At 43.6% G+C, this 24,349-nt stretch overlaps 1 protein-coding gene across 3 annotated transcripts in view; it reads left to right on the forward strand.

Moving 5' to 3' along the window:
- Positions 1-24,349, forward strand: part of PDZRN4 (PDZ domain containing ring finger 4) — a 792,627-nt gene that overhangs the window by 709,061 nt on the left and 59,217 nt on the right. For all 3 annotated transcript variants that reach the window (XM_033959287.1, XM_033959288.1, XM_033959289.1), the window contains one exon: positions 13,427-13,489. In XM_033959287.1, coding sequence (XP_033815178.1) covers positions 13,427-13,489 — 63 coding nt within the window. The remainder of the gene's footprint in view (positions 1-13,426; positions 13,490-24,349) is intronic.

Genomic DNA, 24,349 nt, shown 5'->3' on the forward strand with positions numbered 1-24,349 from the left:
CACGTGGGGCGGACCGCCCCTCTCCCTAGACTGGTGGTACTGCCCTGATGGCGGCCCTGACCGTACGGTAGTGTGCCGCGGAACAGCGGTTGAAAAACACTGTGCTAGATAACAGAGCAAGTTCATAGTGGGTGACATTAAGGGCTCCTTTTATCAAGCTGCGGTAGGTGGTTAACGCGCGGAATACCGCGCGTTCAACCGCCTGCCGCGCTAGTCGCTAATGCCTCCATTGACGAGGCGTTAGTTTTTTTGTGTGCCGCGGAGGTTACCGCGTGATGAAATGTCCGACGCGCTAACCCCCGTAGCGCACCCTGATAAAAGGAGCCCTAAACTAGGAAAAGTTGGACAACAGTGAGAGTCAGAAGGATTTCAACGGCATGAAACACAATGAGGGTGAACTAAGGAAACAGCTATATTTTATCAGCTGCAATAACAAAGCGCGGGGGTTTGAAAGGCAGGCTCTTCTATAAAACAGTGACTTCCAAAGGCTTCTCCACTATGTGCTTGACTGCTTCTTAGTAACAGGGAAGGAAGAAGTCTCCTTTGCTTCCCCCAGTGGTGTTTGGATTCTTTTTGAAATCTATCAGCCCACGTACAAGCTGCTCTTCGACGTTCGACTTCACACAGGCTTCAGCATGCTTTTTGCGGTTCAATTTGACTCCTTTCCAACCTAGGACCCCTGAAGAAGGCGTGTACCGAAACATGGACTGTGTTGGGTCCCGTGGTTTAATTTTAAGGTGTTGTTTTTAACCGCAATTATTTTAATAAACTTTGCCTGTATCATTGTACATGTTAACTGCAGTTCTCCTTGCTTTGTTTTGGATTCTTGCTGCAACACCAAAAACCATGATGCCACCACTATGGATAATGGTACCATGTGGGTGGGGAGAAGGTAGGATCCCTGTGCACCGAGGCCTAGATCCTATATAAGACAACTAAAATTAGGTGCCCAGATTGACATGCTTAGCCAATCTAGGCACCTAAATTAATTATTTAATAGGCTTAATTGGCATTGAAAACAAGCTTAATTGGCTTGATAATTAAATTAAAATGAATTGGATGGCGGGTACCTAATTTGGAAGGTTCCTACCGATTTCGGGTAGGCAGCTACCAGAAAGTGGGCATGGTTAAGGATAGATTATGAGCAGATTTTGGGCACATTTTCCATGTAGGCACCTACAATGGACTTAGGTGCCGGTATTAGAGCTAAGAAAACCCTGGCATAAATTAGGAGGCACCTAAGGTTCAGTGCCTAAGTCCATTTTTGGCAAAGCTAGATGCGATTCTGTAAACGGTGCCTAACTGAAAATTGACAGGTACTATGTGCAGTGCTCCTCAGCGCCTACATTTTTAAGTGTCGCTTATAGAATCAGGGCCTGACTGTGTAGTCCTGGGTAATCATCAGGTGGCGAGACTTGATCTCTCCACTAATCTGCTCTTTCTGACTGTCGTGCTCTTTTCATCTCTTTCAGTATGCATGCTTTGTTTGTGCCTGTGCAGAAACAGCCAGGTATGCAAATTGATGCATGCAGACAGACAGACAGACAGACACAACCTTCCTAATAGGTACTACAGCTCAAGAATTATTTCTAAATTCAAAGATTTGATTTATTGGGCATATATGGTCAAGAACAATGATGTTGCTCTTCTTTTAAGTCAGTTTTTGGCTGCTATACAGGAACAAACAATATTGTCTTTCAGCGTTGATTAAACACTTCAGAATACTTTTTTTCCTGTGACAACACATTATGAGAGAACATCTTCCGTCTATACAGGAAGCAACCTGCTTGAAATATAGATCTTTGAATGACAAGACACAATAAATGGTTTAAGATTGTCATCAGGTGAAAAGTGTAGCCCCTGGGAACTGTGGATCATTACTCATAGCTGAGATATTGTGACTCTGATCAATTGTTGATAAAGCTCTGTGTATCTTTTTAGATAAAGCTAACTGAAACCTAAATATAAACTACACCTCTTGTATAACAAATGCTATTTAAGCTCTTCAGTGATTTGTTCTTACATATTCTTTTTTAAAACAAGAGTAAAAAAAGTGTGTTGTAATATTTTGTAATGATTAGCCTGATATAGTACATGATATAATCTAGAAATAGGTCAAAAAATCATGGCCTCAAGTTATGATCAAAACTCATTCATCCTGTTTTGGAACAGTGAGTTTATGAATATGATAGAATAAAATATGCTATTGGTGTTTAGCTAATTACCAAAATGATCCAAGACCTTGCAAAGTTCTAAGGCCCCAATAAGGGGGAAATTCATCAAGGGGCGATCTGTTAACGTCCCTTCCGGATCCCATACACTAGGGGGCTCATAATCGAAAGAGAAAAACGTCCAAAAACCGTCCTAAGCCGGCACTTGGACGAACATTTCTCAAAAACGTACAAGTGCAGATAATAAAAACGGGTTTTGGACGTATTTCTAAACAACCTAGGCCTTCATAGTGCTGCTGAACGATCAAAGCTAAACCGGGCATTTTGGGAGGTGTGACGAGGGCGGGCTTTAGGCGGGACGTGGGCCGGCTTAGCCCCCAGAGACCCAAATATAGAAAAAAACGTAAAAAAATGTTTTCGAACGTTCACATGTTGTTATAGGAGGCTTGTGATCCCTAAATCAGTGTTTTTTTTTTTATTTTGACATTTTAGTAACTTTTGGGGAGGATGTTGTAAAATTGCAACGCTGGGCCTGTAAGGTAGCAGAATTTCAATAGTGTCACTCTCTCTCTGAACACATGTAAGGAATAATTAAAAGTTTATTTGTACTTTACAGCTTATAAAGACCCACCTAAGTTTATGTATATACACAACAACAATAGTATAATAAAGAAAAAAGTAATTTTTATTATCAATTTAATACAAAAAATGAGTATCATATAAAAACGCAAATTTTTCCCTGTGAAGCGCCCATTGACTTAAGAACATAAGAACATAAGCAGTGCCTCCGCTGGGTCAGACCTCAGGTCCATCTTGCCCAGCAGTCCGCTCCCGCGGCGGCCCGAACAGGTCACGGCCTGTCTGAGACACCAGAAGGGGCCCCCTTGCCACCTTGGTTTCCCATTGAGTTTTATCTTCCCATCGAAGTCCTAACCCTCCGGTCTTGCACATGCACGACCTGGTCGGATTTCTATACTTATTACTTGGTTTGCTTTCTATACCTGTGTTACATCCCAGCACCTCTCTCAGTATCCCACGATCCCCCTATCCCTCAGGAATCCGTCCAATCCCTGTTTGAATCCCTGTACCGTACTCTGCCTGATCACTTCCTCCGGTAGCGCATTCCAAGTGTCCACGACCCTTTGGGTGAAAAAAAACTTCCTTGCATTTGTTCTGAACCTATCTCCCTTCAGTTTCTCCGAATGCCCCCTCGTGCCTGTTGACCCCTTCAGCCTGAAGAATCTGTCCCTATCCACCCTCTCTATGCACTCATGATCTTGAAGGTCTCTATCATATCTCCCCTGAGCCTCCTTTTTTCCAGAGAGAAGAGCCCCAGCCTATCCAACCTCTCGGCATATGGGCAGTGTTCCAGCCCTCTTACCAGTTTCGTTGCTCTCCTTTGGACTCTCTCAAGCACTGCCATGTCCTTCTTGAGGTACGGCGACCAGTATTGAACGCAGTATTCCAGATGTGGACGCACCATAGCTCTATACAATGGCATGATGACTTCCCGCGTCCTGGTTGTTATGCCCCTCTTTATGATGCCCAGCATTCTGTTGGCTTTTTTCGAGGCTGCTGCGCACTGTGCAGATGGCTTCAGTGATGCATCTACCAGCACACCCAAGTCTCTCTCAAGACTGCTGTCTCCCAATAATGCCCCCCCCCAATTTGTATTTGAACAGCGGGTTCTTTTTACCTATATGCATGACCTTGCATTTTTCCACGTTAAAGCGCATTTGCCATTTGTTTGCCCAGTCTTCCAGCTTGTCCAGGTCCCTTTGCAGGTCCTCACACTCCTCCCTAGACCTAACTCTGCCGCACAGTTTGGTATCGTCTGCAAATTTTATAACCTCGCACTTTGCCTCTTTTTCCAGGTCATTGATAAATATGTTGAAGAGTAACGGCCCCAGCACCGATCCCTGTGGCACACCGCTCGTGACTCCCCGCCAGTCAGAGTATTGTCCCTTTACTCCGACCCTCTGCAGTCTACCCGACAACCAGTGTTCGATCCATCTGTGCACATCCCCTCCCACCCCGTGGTTCCACAGTTTCCTAAGCAGCCTTTCATGTGGCACCTTGTCGAAAGCCTTTTGAAAATCAAGGTAAATGATGTCTATAGGTTCCCCATTGTCCACCCGACTGCTTATTCCCTCAAAGAAGTGCAGAAGGTTCGTTAAGCATGACCTTCCCTTACAGAATCCATGCTGGCTTGTTCTCAGTAGGCCATATCTCTCGATATGCTCGCAAATACCATCCTTGATCATAGCTTCCACCATCTTCCCTATAATTGAAGTCAGGCTCACCGGCCTGTAGTTTCCGGGGTCACCCCTCGATCCCTTCTTGAAGATAGGTGTGACATTCGCCAATTTCCAGTCCTCTGGTACCTCTCCAGTTTTCAAGGATAGGTTGCAAACATGCTGGATTGTGCCCGCTATTTCTTGTCTTAGTTCTTTCAGAACTCTTGAGTGGATCCCGTCCGGGCCCGGCGATTTGCCGCATTTTAACCTGTCTATCTGCTTGAGGACATCCTCCTTACTTACCTCTATGTGTTCTAATTTTTCAGCCTGTTCCCCACTCATGAGCTCCTCTGAGTCTGGTATATTAGATGTGTCTTCTCTCGTGAAAACCGACGAGAAGAACGTGTTCAACCTCTCAGCTACCTCTTTATCCTCCTTGATCACTCCCTTCCTATCCCCATCGTCCAACGGCCCCACCTCCTCTCTCGCTGGTCGCTTCCCCTTTACGTAACTGAAGAATGCCTTGAAGTTTTTCGCCTCCCTGGCCAGCCCCTCTTCATATTTCCCTTTTGCTTTTCTAACCTCTCGGTGGCATTCCTTTTGGCATTTCTATCAGCGGTAATCAAGAAATTTTGTGTTTTTGCACAAAAAATTTCATGTTAGCGCAAATCTTTTGGCAGTTTTGTCCCAGCGTTGAATCTTCTCCACTGGTTGTGGGCCAGCAAAGGAAGACACAAGTGTAACCTGTCTGTTGTCAAACCATTTCACAGCACAAATGTTGTGATTTGACTCCACTCTGACATCAAAGCTTCCTCTTCCCTTTTTCTTCAAGCTTTTCTCATCCTCAAGATTACAGTTTGGAAGGCGCACTTGTCTGGCTGTTCCTGTGTAATGAATTCCACAATCCAGCAGCCTAACTATCAATGGGATGCTGGTGAAAAAGTTGTCTGCATAGATCTTGTAGTTGTGACTATGTGGAAGTGTGGAAGCAAGTTTCATCACAACATCCCCTGATAGTCCAAGTTCAGATCTTGCCCGTATTCCATTCACACTGCCTTGGTACACATCAAAATCACAAAGTATACCAGAGATTCCAGTCCTTGCCCACAGCTTGAACCCCCATGGGTTTGGCTTGCCACGCATGTACTGTTTGATGCTGCTGAATTTCCCCCTGAAAGGGATCATCATTTCATCAACAGAGTTATGTTCTTCAGGGACCACTTTTAGGCATTTCTCTCTGAAAGCATCAAGCCATGGTCTGAGTTTCCAGAGTTTGTCACTTTTTTGTTCCATCTCAGACACGGTTAGATTGTTCACAAAATGTAATGATGTCAACAGAGACTGGAATCTGTTTCGTGACATTACATCAGCGACAGGACTGTATCTTGTGTCTGCTTCCCAGTACATACGGACTCCAGGCATTTGGACAAGACCCATCTTCAGATACATGCCAATCATCTGCTCTATTTCCTTTGTGTTTGTGTTTATAGATGATCCTTTCTTCTGAAAACTGTACTGATTTGTGTTATCTGCCAGAGCGTTGATCATATCTTCTGTCACAAACTTCTGAAAGTACTCCAGTGGTGTGCAGAGGGAATGGACATCATTACTGACATCCTGACCAGAAAAATCAGTACTGGGAGAGATGAAATTCTTTTTCAGCCATCGATATCTGTCACGGGGCCCAGTCTTGGCATCAGGATGTTCTGCCTCTGTTGGGATGATTTGAACATCAGAAGTTAGGTGGTCATCGGGTAATTTATTTTCCTTGTCCACTTCACCGATAACTCCATATTCCACAACTTCTATCAAGTAGACCTATTGTTCAATTAGACATGCAAACACTTTAATCCTCACCTCCTGGAGATTTATCACCTTCTCAAGTTTAAAGTGCAGACAAAACCTTGCTATCACTTTGACCCACTGTTGTAAAATTACAACATAGAAATAACCAGCTCTAAATCTCTTAAAATCAGTATATTCAATGATGTCATAAAATCTGCATGATCTACACATATTAATGATCACATAAAAAAATATTTCAAGCTTTTTACTTACTTTAGTCCTGATGTATCCCGTCCAAAACAACAAGATGATATACTCCAAAGCAGGCAACAGGGTTGTATGACTTCATGGCCAGATAAACAGACCTATTTACACATTCAACCATCCAATGGTGTTGCAGAACTGAACAATAGGTTCTATTAGTAATGTACATGAAGTTTTAAAAAGAAAAAAAATGGGGGAGGGTTTATTTTGTAGCCTTAAATGTGATGTTGTAATATTACAACACTGGGTCTCAGGGGAGTGCAGACAAAACCTTGCTATCACTTTGACCCACTGTTGTAAAATTACAACATAGAAATAACCAGCTCTAAATCTCTTAAAATCAGTATATTCAATGATGTCATAAAATCTGCATGATCTACACATATTAATGATCACATAAAAAAATATTTCAAGCTTTTTACTTACTTTAGTCCTGATGTATCCCATCCAAAACAACAAGATGATATACTCCAAAGCAGGCAACAGGGTTGTATGACTTCATGGCCAGATAAACAGACCTATTTACACATTCAACCATCCAATGGTGTTGCAGAACTGAACAATAGGTTCTATTAGTAATGTACATGAAGTTTTAAAAAGAAAAAAATGGGGGAGGGTTTATTTTGTAGCCTTAAATGTGATGTTGTAATATTACAACACTGGGTCTCTGGGTGTTAGACTTAGTTGTACAGCATTTATAACCGAAAGTTTTATAACAGAGCCTACACGGAACTTGGACGTTGTGACTTGTAAAACATGGTCTAAGTCACAAAAACCCACCTAAAGTCACCAGATAAGAACTGCAAACACCTAAAACAGACCCCCACACACTACCCCAGGGATCAGCAACCCCCCCACCCCCATAAAAATTTTAATCATAACTTTAAAATTCAGCCTCCAGACCATCATCACCTGGCCGCCTGGCATAGGAAAGCCTAGTTGTCCAGCCCAGATGCAGCTTAAGTCGTCTTGGTGGGGGGGGGGGGGGTAGGGACTCATGGACAGGAGGACCCATGCCCATAAGCCCCTGTAATCACTGCATTGATACTTAAACATGTGCACTCCCCTATACACCCCAAAACCCTTTTGTACTGGCATATAAGTGGCTCCTGCAGCCATAAGGGCTATTGGGGTGGTAGATAAGTGGGTCTAGGGGATTCTGGAGGTGGTTTGGGGGACTCATCATGACCTATAAGGGAGCTGTAGGGAGGAGAAGATATGGCACCCTTTTTGTGAAGTTCACAGCAGTGCCCTGTAAGGTACCCCACTATTTAGGTGGCATGTCTGGGTGTGCAGTCCATCACTTTGCAGACCCCTCCCACATCCAACAGGGCTTGTTCTAGGCGTTTTGGACTTGGACGGAAGTGTGGTATAAAGATAGACGATTTAGTGGCTTGGACGATCAGATCGGCAGGACACATAATTAGATAATTTTTGAAATGAAAAAAAGTTGGACATATCTTTCGAAAATGTGTCTTAAGCTGTGTTTTACTTTGGACGACTTGCAGGATGGACGTAAACGGACTTAGATGTCCCTTTCGATTATGCCCCTCTAGGTGTTCACTCCAACCCATAGTCTGAGTATTGCAGAAGTCCACAACTTTTATATGAGCACATTCTCCACCCCGTAGCCTGAGAGTTAGCAAACAATCCCAATTATAATTTCTGCAAGTAGTCCGTGTAGAAGTTTTATGCAGATGCACTGCTTCTTTTTCTTTTCTTTTTTTTGCTTAAAGTTTGTTTCTCGGTGGCTTCAGTGCCTTGAGACCCCTCCCTGTAGTCCTGTATCGGAGAAAAGGATGCAGTTCAGTAGTGCAGGACTGCAGCTTCACAAAGAAGCTCTGGTAGATCCGTGGAGCCCGCCTGCTGTGTGCCACCTTCTTGAAATACCCGGGGTCCTTCTGGCTGGTGACTGTCACAGGTTTCAAGCGTAGGCTGTGTGCATCTGGATGGAAACACACCCAGGTTTCAAGGTGCAGGCTGTCTTTCCCACCCCCAACTGTGTGACAGAGGATCCGTGGGGGCAGAGGTTTTAGTTAGTATCTGGCCAACTGAAAGTCTGAAGATCTTCTATTCTGTGCATTTGGTGCTGTTTCTGAGGCAGAAAGTCCTTTTTCTCTATGCAGCTACTTTTTAAAACGCTGACAGGCAAAGGTACTGCAGAACTGTGAATATCTCCATTATTTCCTATGGGAACTTCGGGGGTGGCTTGGGGAAAAATTTAAAAGTAATTTTTCACAGTTTTTGTAGGTAGGGTTCAGGTCCCCCTCCTTCCCAGACCCCAAATCACAATTTTTTATTTTTGCTTATTTTGGCCATATTTGGCATGAATTTGTGATGGCAGCCATCTTAGATTTTAAAATTGATCTTATTTTCTATTTCTGCCTCAAAAACCCCTCAATTTGACTAAAAATCATTTGGGATGGATCCCCTGCCCCTAATACATTGAATGGTATATTGATTGCATCAGATGGGTGCTGGATCAGCGATTGTGTTCCGTGTGTTGTAACGCAATGGGGGAGGGGGCAAGAGCTTCAGACTTCATCTTCTCCGAGTAATCTTGGGCTGGGGAGCTGGCCTATGTCTATGCCTTCCAATGAAAATCTCACCCATAGGCCGTTCTGGCAACACATGTACATCAACAGAGCCCTGCCATGGTTGCAGAGTGAGTCTTTTCATCAGATTTTATTCAGCTCCTCAGATCCCACTCATTTGATGCAGCTGGCGGGCATGATGGGGCTTTTTTGGTCTGTGGCATCTGTGGGGCAGCTTCCTGTTCGGGAGCTGTCTCGTCTGGTTGTGCCAGACCTCGATTGCAGTAGTTGCCATGCAGATTTTAGGATTCTTCTGTATCCTGCCACTGTAATTAATTTGGATCCAGCTGATGCCTTTACTGAGACTGGTCTCCTTGGCCACCCTGAGCATCTGGATTTGGAGGTGCTGATCCTTCTTCATATTTTAAGCAGGCTTGTGTACGCCTCTGTACAGATGATGTTCTGACAGAGCTCCATTTAGATTTTCCACCTTCCAATTCTCTGGCTTTGGTCCTAGAATGTTCTCCTGTGCTTTTTCCATTCAGTCCACAGCAACTTGGACTGGTTTCAGAACAATGTGATCCCTGGAAATCTCCTTCCGATCTGCTAACCCTATGTCTTTGCTATATCACCTGGATCCTGATTTTTGGCAGGTTTGAACAGCCTGAGGTAGATTCCGTCATGGTGCCAGTTTTCCAGCTCGCAGCCCACCCTACTGATGGGGGAGTGAGGTTTCAGTCTTCTCAGGATTGCAGGGTGGATATTATGTTATAAAATATTCTTGTCTAGTATCCTCAGGTAGCTGAGAGGCGGTGGCCATTTTCTTTATGGCGTGTGCCTGGCATTTTGGCCTGTGTAATGCATCCTCTGTGGAGGTGTATGCCTGTCCTCCGCTGCTGCTGGTTGGTGTGGCTGCAGTGCCGGGCTCCCTTTATGATCTTATTTGAGTTCTTAGTACATTAGTGCAGTGTCTGAGCGCTGAACGTTTTAGATTCGCCTTTGGAGAGATTAGAGAAACTGGGCCTCTTCTCCCTTGAAAAGAGGAGACTGCGAGGGGACATGATTGAAACATTAAAAATACTGAAGGGAATAGACTTAGTAGAGAAAGACAGACTGTTCACCCTCTCCAAGGTAGGGAGAATGAGAGGACATTCTCTAAAGTTGAAAGGGGATAGATTCTGTACAAACATAAGAAAATTCTTCTTCACCCAGAGAGTGATAGAAAACTGGAATGCTCTTCCGGAGTCTATTATAGGGGAAAACACCCTCCAGGGTTTCAAGACAAAGTTGGACAAGTTCATGCTAAACTGGTGAGACTGGACTCATTTGGAACACTGGTCTTGACCTTGGGGCTGTCGCTTGAGCGGACTGCTGGGCAGGATGGACTATTGGTCTGACCCAGCAGCGGCAATTCTTTTGTTCTTATGATGAGGACGCTGCCTCGAGAATCTCCTTCAGTGGCCGTCTTTTCAAGGGTCAGATTCTTGTTGGTATAGATCTGGGTGACCTCTACTCAGGTGTTGCCAAATTCCACCCTACGCGGCTCCCTGTGAACCAGTTTTGCTGGACATCGGGAGGGGATCGTACTTCTCTTCGTACCTCCTGCAGGTGCTATCAGGCATACTCAGGTTTTTCCTCCCAGGGCTAAGCCAGTATTACCATGGTTCCAATTTCAGGCATACTCAAGTTCCTGTGCAGTGGCTATGCCTCACACACACAAAAAAGTGCCGATGTCACCAGGGGCCTGGCGTAGATTCCTCACTCGAAGGCTGTTGTCTCAGCTATGTCAGGAGTGGTCTTGACTTCATTGGACACTTGTTAATCCTCGTTTGCCCACCTCCAACTTGGTTTCTGGTAGCTTATTAAAAAAATTAGAAGTGCACATAAAAAGTATAGCACATAACTCCGTCATTGGTAATGCCCCAGAATAAACTCTGCATGGTGTAAGGCAGTGTTTCTCAACTTCTTCAAACCAAGTACGCCTTAAGTCTAACAAATATCAACCGAGTACCATGGAATAAACCTCTACCCATGGAAGAAACCTCTACCGCGGCTTTGTAAAAGAAGCCCTTAATCCTCTATTGCCCCAGGTACGTTATGTAGATTGTGAGCTCACCGGGACATATAAGGAAAAATGCTCGAGTACCTGAATGCAAAGACTGCTTAGACAATCTCCATTGATAGGCGGTATATAAATGATTAATAAACTTGAAACTTGATATTTCTGTGGGCGTCGTAGAATTTAACATGCTCTAACGTCGTTAGTGTGCTCTACGTCATTTGGCGCCCTTTGATGAATTCCCCCTTAAATGTATGTCTGATCTGTGGCTGCAGTTGGTGCTTATACATTTAAAGTTACACTTGCTAAATATTTGTCCCTTTCCTGTGGAGGAAATTTGGCTATTTAGCATGTTAAACAGATCTTCAATTATATTTAAAACTGAAGGTCTGTGTTGCTTTAAAACAGTGGCTGCAGGAGTTATAATTGAAAATTCAGTTCCAGGTTGTACTGGATGGGATATTGATGCTGAATATTTGGTTTAAGGTAGCTACAGTGGTGTATCTAGCATATGTGACACCCGGGACCCATCATATTTTGCCCCCCCCATCTGTATTAAAAACATGATTTTTAGTAGTAATCCACACATCACACATGAGTACCTAGGAAAACGCAGCATCTTACATACTGCAGTGAGCAGTACAACATCAATACACCCACTGTAACGCTAAACAAGCCGGACTAGTACAGATCAATCCTATACAGTCAATCCTAACAGAAAACCATGTCTTTCGAACATACAGAACACAGAAAACACCTTCGCCTAGTATGGAATATATAATCATAAACTACCCCCCCCCCTCTTTTTACAAAACTGTATTGTGGTTTTTAGCCATGGTGTAACAGCTCATACTCTCATAGAATTCTGAGCATCAGATCTGTTACCACCACGGCCGGCACTGAAAAATGCGCTACAGTTTTGTAAAAGGGAGGATAAAATAGAAATACATAGACAAAGGTTAAATTGAACCACCAAGAAGCTGGACTCTGCATACAATGCAACACCACAGAAACAGCGATGCATCTCCCCTAAAGCAAAAAAAAAAAAAAATAAATAGAATTTTTTTTCTACCTTGTTTTCTCTGGTTTCTGCTTTCCTCATCTTCTTGTCACTCTTTTCCTTTCATCCACTGTCTACTCTCTCTCTCTGCCCCTTCTATAGGGCATCTTCTCTCCTTCTATTCTCCTTTCAGAAACTTTATGCTTCCCCCTTCCATCTCTCCCTTCACCCTCATTGGTCTGGCATCCATCTCTTTCCCTCCCCCCTATGCCCTGGCAGTTTTCACTTCCCCTCCATGGTCTGGTATCTCCTTTCCTTTTCCTCCTTCCCATGGACTTGGCATCTCTGATTCCTCTCCCTTGTCTTCCTTCTCCCTCTTTCCCTCTGTCTCTCCAATTGGGTGCTACAGCAGCATTTCTTTCTCCCCCTTCCCTTCCCTGTGCAGCAGCAGCATTTCTCTCCCTCCCCTTCCCTGTGCAACAGCAGCATTTTTCTCCCCCTCCCTTCCCTGTGCAGCAGCAACATTTCTCTTCCCTGCCCTGTGCAGCAACAGCGTTTCTGGCTGGTTCCTTACTGCAGCCGGTTTTTCATTCAAAGCTGCGGGCGTCGACACCTCATGCAATCCGCGGCTGCGTCGGAAGCCTTCTCTATGGGAGGGAGCGCTTCCGACGCAGCCGTGGATCGCGTAAGGAGCTGACGGCTGCATCTTTGAGCGGAAAAACTGCTGCAGCGGAACCGGCCAGAAACTAAACACCCACCAGAGGGGCTGCAGACAGCCCTGATTTGAAGTTTACTGCCACTGCTGCTGGTTAAGGAAAGCAGCAGCAGCAGAATAGGGAGTGTGGCCAGCTGTGCACCCCCTTGGAGCATGCACCTGGGTGGACCGCCCCCCACCTTTGGTACACCACTGGGTAGCTACAAGAAATTACCCAGACACCATCAATATTCAGCAATATTGTCCTGACATGCTAGATAGTTGTCTGCTACTGGTGCTGAATATCGACAGAACCCAGTTAATTTTCAATTCTGCCTTGGCTCCACCCATAGACCACGTAGGTACTACCCAGATATTGTTGGACAGATCAATAAATTTTTTCAGTGGAATTATCTAGACCACTAGGGACAAGGAAAATATACCTAAATGTAACTCATTTTGGAAAAAAAATGTCACTGAATATCTGGGTCCCTGGATTTATCTGTTAAAAATAGAGGTATAAGGGAGTTATGTATTCACCAGCTGCCTCCAAATGCATCACTCACTTTCAATATCAGGCCCAAAGAGTTCCTAGTTATTTATTATAAAACACATTGAATTGTAATCTATTGTACCATTATGAAAACTATCTCGGTCTCTCACTCTGGTATGTATTTTGTAGGTTGATCCAAACAGTATTGCTGCAAGAGATGGCCGTATCCGTGAAGGTGATCGCATTTTACAAGTATGTGTTTATAGTTTCTGTTTCTTAACCTAAAATTGATAGGGCAAACTCTTTCTGTTGGGTTAACATTCTTTTTTTAAAAAATCTTTATTCATTTCATATCTTAAAATCAAGTACAGTAAATGTTTTAACAATTGAACATTTAAAAACACTTGAATTCTTACATTTGATCATATCATCCTAAAATATTGTACCCCCCCCCTCATTTTATATATATATATAATGATCTATTTCTTTAATAATCAAATTTTCCCTCCCCCCCCACCCTCCCTCATATGTCATATATTATATTCAAGGAAGAATATTTTTAATCTTTGCAATAATCTATCAATGGCCTCCACACATCCTGAAATTTGCTATTAACATTCTTGAATAATTTAGCTTGTTTTGTGAGCTTCTCAGGAACATGGGAATCTTTGTCATGTGTTTCACTGGTCAAGTGAGCCTTTCCCATATACTGTATTTCATACATGGGTATGCATGCAAGTGTTTGAAATCATTATCAATCCTACTGTTTCAAGAAAGTCACATGCATCCCAAAATAAGACAGGACATTAAAGGAGCAGGTAGTTGAAAGAAAAAATTTGTCATATTAGACTAACTGGATAAGGTTTCTCAAGAGTGATTTTTAAAAAAGATTAAAAATTTTAAAGCACCAATAGTAATGTAACCCTACTGTTAAGTGTTGCCTGCTATTGCCTGAATGGTCACCTAGGCCCAGATTCTATAAAAGACGACTATCTAGGCATCTAACTTAGGGCTCCTTTTACAGAGCTGCAGTAGTGGTTTCTATCGTGGGCCAGCAAGGTAAATGTTCTGATGCTCACAGGAATTCCATATGCATCGGAGTATTTACCTCGCCAGCCCACAGAAAAAATCTCTACTGCAGCTTTGTAAAAGCCAGTGTTAATTATTTTAAAAGATTAATCAGCACCAATAACAAGCAATTAGCTCCTCATAATTGACTAAAATTAAAATTAATTGTATGGTAGGTATCTAACTCAGTAGGTATCTACCGCTTTCAGGTAAGTGTCTAGACTAAGGTACCTACCGGAAAATAGGCATGGTTAGGGGCAGATTGTGTTTTTGTATGTAGATGCCTATTCTGGACTTAGGCACTGGTATGTAGGCCAAGAACACCCTGCCATAAATAGGGTATGCCTAAGTCTATTTTAGGTACCACTAGGCACGAGTCTATAAATAGTGTCTAACCTAAGATTGACATGCGCTAAGCGCTGTATTCCTTGGCAGCTATGTTTTAGGTGGCATTTATAGAATCAGGCCCTTAGAGACAAATTCTATAAATGGCATTGATGTAGGCAGCAGAAGGCATCCTACCACTGTCTAACCAGCCAATCGGGACACACGTTAAAAAAAAAAAAAAACACCCCAAGGCAGGCAGCCTACATTGTAGGCATTTTCACAATACTAGGGAGACATGTAGGACTGCCTAAGCTCACCCAAGGCTAGGTGCAGGCATGGTTTCACCCAGAAGTTGCCTTAGGCGAGCATAGGTGCCTCTAGGCATCTCCCTAGGGCTGCAATAGGCACCTAAAATGTAGGCCAGCAAAATGCCGGAACCCAAGAAGGCCCCCCCCCCATGAATGTCCGCAGCAGGTGGAGGGCCCAATTCCTGCTGCCATCACCTGAAGATCACTGGCAGGAGGGATGCCCAGTTCTTCCTGCCAGAATCCCCCTCTCCGAAGATCAACAGCAGTAGAGATGCCCAGGCCCTCTTGCTAGAACCCTCCCCCCCCCCCCCCCCGGAAGATCAACGGCAGGAGGGATGCCCAGTCCCTGAAAACTTGCCCCCATCCCGACATCCCTCATGCCCACTTGGATTCCCACCCCCCACCCGGTACCTTTTCCTTGTAGGCTGGCCGTAGGGATGCTTACTCCCTCCAACCGGCAGAATGGCGGGCCTTCCCCTTCCCGATGCAGCTGCTAAGACTGGGCATCCTATGAAGAATCCAGCCCTTAGTGCCTGCCAAGAGTGTGAGAATGCAGTACACAAGATTATTTGTTGTAGGACCAGGGCCAGTACTAGTTTTCACCAGCAGGCCAAATAATAAGTTCTCAGATTTTTAAGGAGAGGTGCCATCAACTCTTGCTTGAGTCCTAGCGACTTGATGAATTACAGATCTAATAAGAAATTGGTTTTGTGCTAGTCCAGTAAGGTTCGCCAGTGTCATCCCCATGGTTGTTTGCAACATGTCCAGCCATCTGATTGCATGTCGCTCTCTTCGCCTGGTTCCTTTGATCTTCCCACACATGATGTCCTTCTCCAATGATCTTTCTCTTCTGACAGTATGACCCAAATAAGACATTGTAACTTAATCGTTTGGGCTTCTAGTAACATAGCCAGTTTGATCTCTTCCAGAATTGATTTGTTAGTTCTTCTAGCGGTCTATGGCATGCATAAAATCCTTCTCTTAACAGCAAAGCTCAAATGAGTCAATCTTCTTTCTGTCCATAAATGACTCAGCTTACTCCAAAGGGATGTGTTGTTTTATCTGCATAAGAGCCACTGATTAGGGCTGCAGTGGTCAATCTTAGACCTCAGGGACCATAACCTAATTGAATTTTCAGGATTTCCCCAAAGAATATGCATGAGATCTGTTTGCATACAATAGAGGAAGTACATACAAATAAATCTCATATATATTATTTGGGGAAATCCTGATAATATGACTAGGATGTGGCCCTCGAGGACTAAGGTTGCCCACCCCTAGACTAAGATCATTGCTTGGTTTTTATTACAAACTACCATGGCGCTTTCCAGATAGCACCAGGGTGGTAAAAAAGTATAGCATGGGTGAAGGCAAAAGTTGTTCACATTCCTTCTGATATTCAAAAGCTTAGGAAAAGTTGTTTTATTTTTAAATAGAGGCTACCAGTGTAATTGGTTTTTAAAAAAACATAGAAGCATGCTTTATAATACTCCAGCATTAATTCAGTCATATAAAAGAACAAGACACAATTGCATAATTTGCATTTTGCCTTTTCATTTCAAGCTCAAAGCATCCAGTAATTAATTTTACAGTGTGAGACAGTACATCATGACACTTCAGGCTAATCTAGCATACACCTTTAAAAAAAGAAGTCCGCATGACTCTTTGGTATACAATAATACTTTGGCAGCAAAGCAATAGGCTGAAACATTTTTGCTTGCAAACATCCCTAATAGGAAGATTTTATAAATTATATTGATATTCTTGACAACATATTAGTTGTTAATTTTTTTCCCTGCTACCAAGAAGAGTATATCTTTTATTTAAATTGATATTTATCTGCTAATGTAGCTCTTCTGCACCATTTTTAGATAAAGGTGTCAAGGGGTCTTTGTCATAAGGAAACTATCTAACTCTTCAGAATCAATCGCATTTTATCAGCCAAAGATTTGGTCTTAATGATTTCTAAGATCACAGTCTTTATGAAGGTTTATTCAAGGCTTGCATATGAAAATTTCTTAAAATCAGTTTTACTGAGCCCATGAATCAGCTAAGTTATTTTTATCCTTCTCACATGCAAGGATTTATACTAGCTCCAGGTAGACCTTGGAGGATAGACCCTAATACTTACAGCCCTGTTTTAGAAAGGACATAGAAGTTGGAATTGAGAACACAATCTGCTGACATAGAGCATGTTAAATTATCTCCAGAACATCTATCTGTATCCACAGTTTTTGTTTTCATCGGTGGATTGTTTTTCTTTGTTATAGAGCATGTTTTGAAATAAAGGATAAATGGGTCTTATTGGGTTGGTTATGTGTGGCATAAACATTCATTATTTAAAAAAAAAAAAAAAAGTCAAAAATTGCAACAGATTGAAAGCAAGCACATAAATGTGTTTGTGCCCACATATACATATTTATATTGCAAAATAACTTTGGAAGCTCTGGGCTTAGGGTGCCTGTTGGGTTCTTTTACTAAGATGAATTAGTTGCTAATGCATGTCTATTGTGACAAAAAGTGACCTAATATGGGATGTGCTAAAGCATCACACATTAGTTTTTGCATTGGTACATGCTAATTTTCGGCAAATAAAGTTATCTGAATCTTGCTGTTCTTTTTGTTAGTGTCACTCTGCTGCCTTGCCTTCCCCATTGGCAGCTGCTAGGCTACAGCAATTCCCTCCTCCCCTTCAGTCTATTGGACAGTAGTGCTGACCAATTTCTGATTCGAATCGATTCACTGATTCAAATCGGGTGAATCGATTTAAATCGATTTGTTTGGTTTTTGGTTGTTTTTTTTAAATCGGCTTCATCGATTCAGTTACCAACCCTCCCCCTCACTCCCTAAAGCAGGAGCGACAGTGCTGCCTCTTGCTGGCTCTCCACTGCTGCTGCCGCTCCTGCTTTAGGGGACGAGGGGGAGAGTCAGTCGGGAAGTGCTGCAGCCTGCCCCCCCCCTCAGCCTCCCACTCTCCTGCTCTTACCTCCCACTCTTAGCCGGTCAGATACCAGTAATTATGGCAGCCTGCAGAGAGGATCGCCGGTGCTGTAGTTATCCTTGCTGGAGCACATTCAAAGCTTTTAGAAGCCAAATCTTTCTTCAGAACAGTACAGTATACTGCTGTTATGCTATCCTGTCCTGACCTGAAGAAAGGGGTTTAGTCCCCCAAAAAAATTGCCTTATTTCCATTTCCTATTTATAGACTTTTATCAATACAGTTAACAATACTACTTGATTCAAAATAAAGCAACAAAAAATTATTTCTATCTTTTGTCGTTTCTAATTTAATCATGTTCTCTTCGCTCTCTTCTTTCTATACAGCGTTTGTCCTCTCTCCCTTCCATGCAACATCTGCCCTCTCTTTGTCTTCCACCCAGCTTCTGCCTTCTCTCTTTACCCCTTCCATCTACTGCCCACACTCTCTCTGCCCCTTCCATCCACTGTCCACCCTCTTTCTCTCTTCCATATGGCATCTTCCCTCTTTCTATGTCCCTTCAATAAACTGTATATCCTGTGCCCCTTCTCTCCTATGTACATGATCCATTTCAGCTTTACTCCCTCTCCACTCCTCCCTTATGCTTTGGCATCTCTCTCTTCCCCTTTCCTTCCTTCCTTTCCAATCTACACCATGGTCTGGCATCTCTATCTTCTTCCCTTCCCTCCCCCCCCCATGCCCTGGCATCTCTCTCCTCTCCTTCCAACTCCCCCTGCATTATCTGGCATCTCCTCTTCTTCCTTTTTCTCCCTCCCTCTTTCCTTCCTTTCCCCTGGTCTGGCATCTATCTCCTTCCCTTTCCCATGCCCTGGAATCTCCCCATCCCCTCTCCATGGTCGGGTATATCCTTTCCTTCTTTCCTTTCCCTCCCTCCCATGGACTTGGCATCTCGCGTTCCTCGTCTTCCTTCTCCCTCCTTCCCTCACCCCAGTTGGGTGCTGCAGCAGCAGCATTTCTCTCCCCCTTCTCTGTACAGCAGCAGCATTTATCTCCCATTCCCTGTGCAGCAGCAGCATTTATCTCCCCCCTCCCTGTGCAGCAGCAGCATTTCTCTTCCGCTTCCCTGTGCAGTAGCAGCATTTCTCTCCCCCCTTCCCTGTGCAGCAGCAGCATTTCTTTCCCCCTCTTCCCTGTGCAGCAGCAGCATTTCTCATCCCCCTTTCCTGTGCAGCAGCAGCATTTCTCTTCCCCCTTCCCTGTGCAGCAGTTCTCTCCCCCTCTTTCCTGTGCAACAGCATTTCTCCCCCCCCTTCCCTATGCTGCAGCAGCATTTCTCTTCCCCATGCTCTTCCCCTCCCCCCCTTTCACTTCCCTTCCCTGCCCTGTGCAGCAACAGCATTTCTGGCTAGTTCCTTGCAGCTAGTTTTCCATTCAAAGTCGCGGGCGTCAACACTCGCCTGATCCGCAGCTACATCAGAAGCCTTCTCTCCAATGCTGTGACATCAGAGGGATTGTTTCCGATGTGAAGAGCTGACACCCGCAGATTTGAGCGGAATAACCACTGCAGTAGGGAGGGAGGCACAAAAGGAAGGAAAGGAGGGATCACAAGCTGAGCTGTGGACACCCCTGATTTAAAGTTTACTGCCGCTGCTGCTGGCTAAGGAAAGCAGCAGTGGCAGAATAGGGAGGGTGGCCAGATGTGCACCCCCTTGGGGCGTACACCAGGGGTGGACTTGCTCCCCCTCTTGGTACACCACTGGTGGCAGGAAATTTGTTGGTCTCAGATTTGAATTAACATAGTAACATAGTAGATGACGGCAGATAAAGACCTGAATGGTCCATCCAGTCTGCCCAACCTGATTAAATTTAAATTTATTATTTTTTTTTTTAATTTTTTCTTCTTAGCTATTTCTGGGCAAGAATCCAAAGCTTTACCCGGTACTGTGCTTGGGTTCCAACTGCCGAAATCTCTGTTAAGACTTACTCCAGCCCATCTACACCCTCCCAGCCATTGAAGCCCTCCCCTGCCCATCCTCCACCAAACGGCCATACACAGACACAGACCGTGCAAGTCTGCCCAGTAACTGGCCTAGTTCAATATTTAATATTATTTTCTGATTCTAAATCTTCTGTGTTCATCCCATGCTTCTTTGAACTCAGTCACAGTTTTACTCTCCACCACCTCTCTCGGGAGCGCATTCTAGGCATCCACTACCCTCTCCATAAAGTAGAATTTCCTAACATTGCCCTGAATCTACCACCCCTCAACCTCAAATTATGTCCTCTGGTTTTACCATTTTCCTTTCTCTGGAAAAGATTTTGTTCTACGTTAATACCCTTCAAGTATTTGAACGTCTGAATCATATCTCCCCTGTCTCTCCTTTCCTCTAGGGTATACATATTCAGGGCTTCCAGTCTCTCCTCATACATCTTCTGGCGCAAGCCTCCTATCATTTTCGTCGCCCTCCTCTGGACCGCCTCAAGTCTTCTTACGTCTTTCGCCAGATACGGTCTCCAAAACTGAACACAATACTCCAAGTGGGGCCTCACCAATGACCTGTACAGGGGCGTCAACACCTTCTTCCTTCTACTGACTACGCCTCTCTTTATATAGCCCAGCATCCTTCTGGCAGCAGCCACTGCCTTGTCACACTGTTTTTTCGCCTTTAGATCTTCAGACACTATAACCCCAAAGTCCTTCTCCCCGTCCATGCATATCAGCTTCTCTCCTCCCAGCATATACGGTTCCTTCCTATTATTAATCCCCAAATGCATTACTCTGCATTTCTTTGCATTGAATTTTAGTTGCCAGGCATTAGACCATTCCTCTAACTTTTGCAGATCCTTTTTCATATGGCAGGAAAGTTCATTGGTAACACAAATTTGAATTTTGGTGGGCATGTCCTTTGGACACAATTTTAAATTCTGGTGGGGAAGTCTGTGGTCTCATTCTTTTTTTTAATTCTGTGAGAAAAAAAGGGGGTGGAAACTTTTAGATAGAGGGAGAAGGCATTTGTCCTCAGTCCCAGTCCTTTTAGTAATGAATTTCTTTTGGATGAGCAGTTGCTGTGCTTTATTTATGGAGCCCTTTATCTCCATTGAAGTTATTGGGGTGTCTTACAATCTCTGTTGCCTCTTTGATTCTTCTTGGCCACTAGCAGTCTTCTTTCTCCAGGACTTTTGTGTTCTCAAATCTAATCATATGACCAGTTTCCCTGCCATGAAGGGAAACATCATACGATTACCTTTGTCTTCTCTGGTTTCTGCTTTCCTCATCTTCTGATCAATCTGTTCTTCCATTCAGCAGACACATCTCTTAAGTACTGGCTCTGAGTCTCTTCTAGCCAAGCATCTGCTTCCTCTTTCTCGCCTCCCCATCCATATAGACTTTCATTTCTCTGTTTCTTCTCTCTTCACTCCTACACTCCCTTCCATGGCCCAGCATTTTTGCTCTCTTCTGTCACTCCCATTGTCTGGCATCACTCCCTTCTTCTTATGTATTCAGCATCTTCCTTTTTCTCCCCTCTCAATCTCCTATGTATCTCTCCCTTCCTCTCATCTACTCTCAGGTCCATCTCTCTCTCTCTCTGTCTCTCTCCCTTGTGCCCTGAGTCCATCTTTCTTTCCACTACCCCATGCATTATCTCTTCCTTCTTCCTCTCCACCATCTTAGCCAATATTCTCCCTCTCCCCCATGCATGCACTCTCTCTCCCTCCTCTCCATCATCTTATCCACTACCTCTCCCTCTCACATGTCCAACATTTTCTCCCTCTCCAAGCAACATCTCTCCCTTCCCTCCACCCCACTGCTATCTCTCCCTTTCTCTGCAGCCCCCTTCTCCACCCCATATCCAGTATCTCTACAGCTCTCCTCTTGCTCTTCAGTGGGTCAGCGACATCCGACAGCAATTCTTACACACTGCCTCACCTCTGCCACAGAGAAACAAGAAATTGTCAGAGGGGGATAGGACGGAGCAGAGGGGAGGCTTCTGGATTAGCGGCAGTCAGCATGTGAGAATCGCTGCCAGCTGCCACTGATCCATTGAAGAGAGCACCGTGCCTGTGGGTCCTGCCAGCCCTATTGATACCAACTAAGTTTTTTTGTGGGTGCAGTCTTTATAATATTTTTGCATTCTGGACCACATAGACTCCGGGATGAAACAGAGCTCCTGTGCAAAATTTGACACAGAAACCTAACACACTTTCTTTCAAGACTGAGGCCATCCACAAAAGCAAGCTTACAAATTCTACTTCACTCTAGAGATTACACTTTGATTCCCAGAACAGATACGGTGCAAGAAATACAACCGTTGTTTTTGGCCATGACATTTCCTGAGGAAATAAAGGGACTAAGGGGATAAAATGAGATTGATTTGGAAACATTCAGCTAGCTTATGCCCTTGAATTGATAGTTGGCAGTTATAGATGTTACAGAGAAGCAACTTGCCATTATCAGTGAATATTGCTGGAAGCACTGGCAAAAGACCAGATACGAGAAAAGGTAACTAAAAAGGATTTAACTAGTGACATGACCACAGGGACTATATGTTGTAATATTGTACTAAATATATTTTCTTTTTGGTCTGTGATGGTTGTGAGTTAGATATAAACAAGAATTCTGACATTTCTTGATTGGTCCATAAGGAATAATGTTTTTGACATACTACCATTCTGGGTTGTCGTTTTCTCCAATTAGCATTCATAATCATTCCGTCAACCAGCTGGCCATCATTCAGCCATGAACAGCAAAGCAGGAGGCTTAGTAGCCTCTGCAACTGCCTTTAACGCCACTCTTTTAATAAAGGATGCTTAGTGATGGGAGCTCTGGAACAATATGGTTGGCACTCAGATCACCCAAAATAACATATGATAGGTTTAGACACCAACATTAGAGGAATCTAGTAACCTCAGGTTATTCTTTCACACATTACATCACAGAACACTGACAGCCTTCGATTATACCAGCTATAAGTTGTTTGGGGTTTTTTTTCCACTAGTGGGCATCTCTTGAAATTTATTGCTTTGTATCAGGCCTTTCTCTAGGCTAGCTGTCAACTTCATCAAGTTCTTGTTGCACAGCGGAAAAGTGGATTCTCACTTGATGGATGTGAACTAGAAAAGAGAAGAAAGCAATCCTTATGTGGAAAACTCTGTAAGAGCTTGTGAGATGAGGACCACTAGTCTTTTCTTGGAATGAATATGGTGATAGCTACTCTCCTGAATTTGAAATATAAAAATGGATTTATCAGCTTACATTTGAAACCCTCCCCCTCTCTCTTTTCATAGTAGTCATTGAATATAGCACACAAAAAGAGAAAGAGAAAATAAAGATCAAAGATACTTAGGGAGGTTAGACTTCAAAAAATTAAAATAGGGAATAATACAAGTTCTTGAACCAAAAAATTGTCACTCTAAGCAGCAACCCCCCCCTCTCCCCTGAAAAACAGTGGGACCCTTTCACTAAGATACAGTAAGCACTGATGCATCCACTACTTAAGGGTGCATTCAAACATCCCGCAGTAGTTCTGCCTATGCATTCACTACCCCCATAAAATTTATTTTTTAACGCCGGGGTGAAGAGTAGATATGGTTAATTAGTTATATATGATCTTCACTGTACCCAAGTCACATCAAGATATTATAGTAACTTCATCAGTATTTCACAATCACTTACAATGACCTCAGCGACACCACTCGCTGCTCAAATGCCTTCATAGCAGTAAGCTTCATATGTCATTGGTCATTATTATTTTAGCCCTTTCTTAATGCTTAATGTCTACTTATATTTTCTAAATTTACAAATTTAGAAATATCTGCTAAAGAAACAGCTTTTTACTTATCTTAAGAGTTGTTCAGTTTTGCGATCTGGGGAGGCTGGATCCAACAAGTTTCACTATTGAAGCTTTATCAAGGATCCTCCCAGAGCCGTCCCATGCCATCAAGCTCACAAAAGTGTAGTAAGTCAAATTAAACTTTTGTGAGCTTGATGGCATAGGGCGGCTATGGGAGGAGCCTTGATAAAGGCATTAGAGCAGGGGTCTCAAAGTCCCTCCTTGAGGGCCGCAATCCAGTCAGATTTTCAGGATTTCCCCAATGAATATGCATGAGATCTATGTGCATGAACTGCTTTCAATGCATATTCATTGGAGAAATCCTGAAAACCTGACTGGATTGCAGCCCTCAAGGAGGGACTTTGAGATCCCTGCATTAGAGGGTGCCTCGACTTAGGTGTCGTTAGGTGTCCTAAGAGTTTGGTACTGAACTTGTAATTGTTAATTTAGGTTTTTTTGATTGGCTGAAAACTGGCATGGTCAATTCCCACACCAACTAAGCCAATTTTTTAAAAAAAGTTGCTTGCGGATTCTGAAGTTAGGCATCACTATGCGTCCTTAATTAGGGTGCCTATCAGAGCCTAATGTAGGTACCCTATACAGAATCTGGCCCTTACTGCCTACAAAACAAGTGTCAATA

Source organism: Geotrypetes seraphini, chromosome 9 (assembly GCF_902459505.1).
Source record: "Geotrypetes seraphini chromosome 9, aGeoSer1.1, whole genome shotgun sequence".
Lineage (NCBI taxonomy): Eukaryota > Metazoa > Chordata > Amphibia > Gymnophiona > Dermophiidae > Geotrypetes > Geotrypetes seraphini.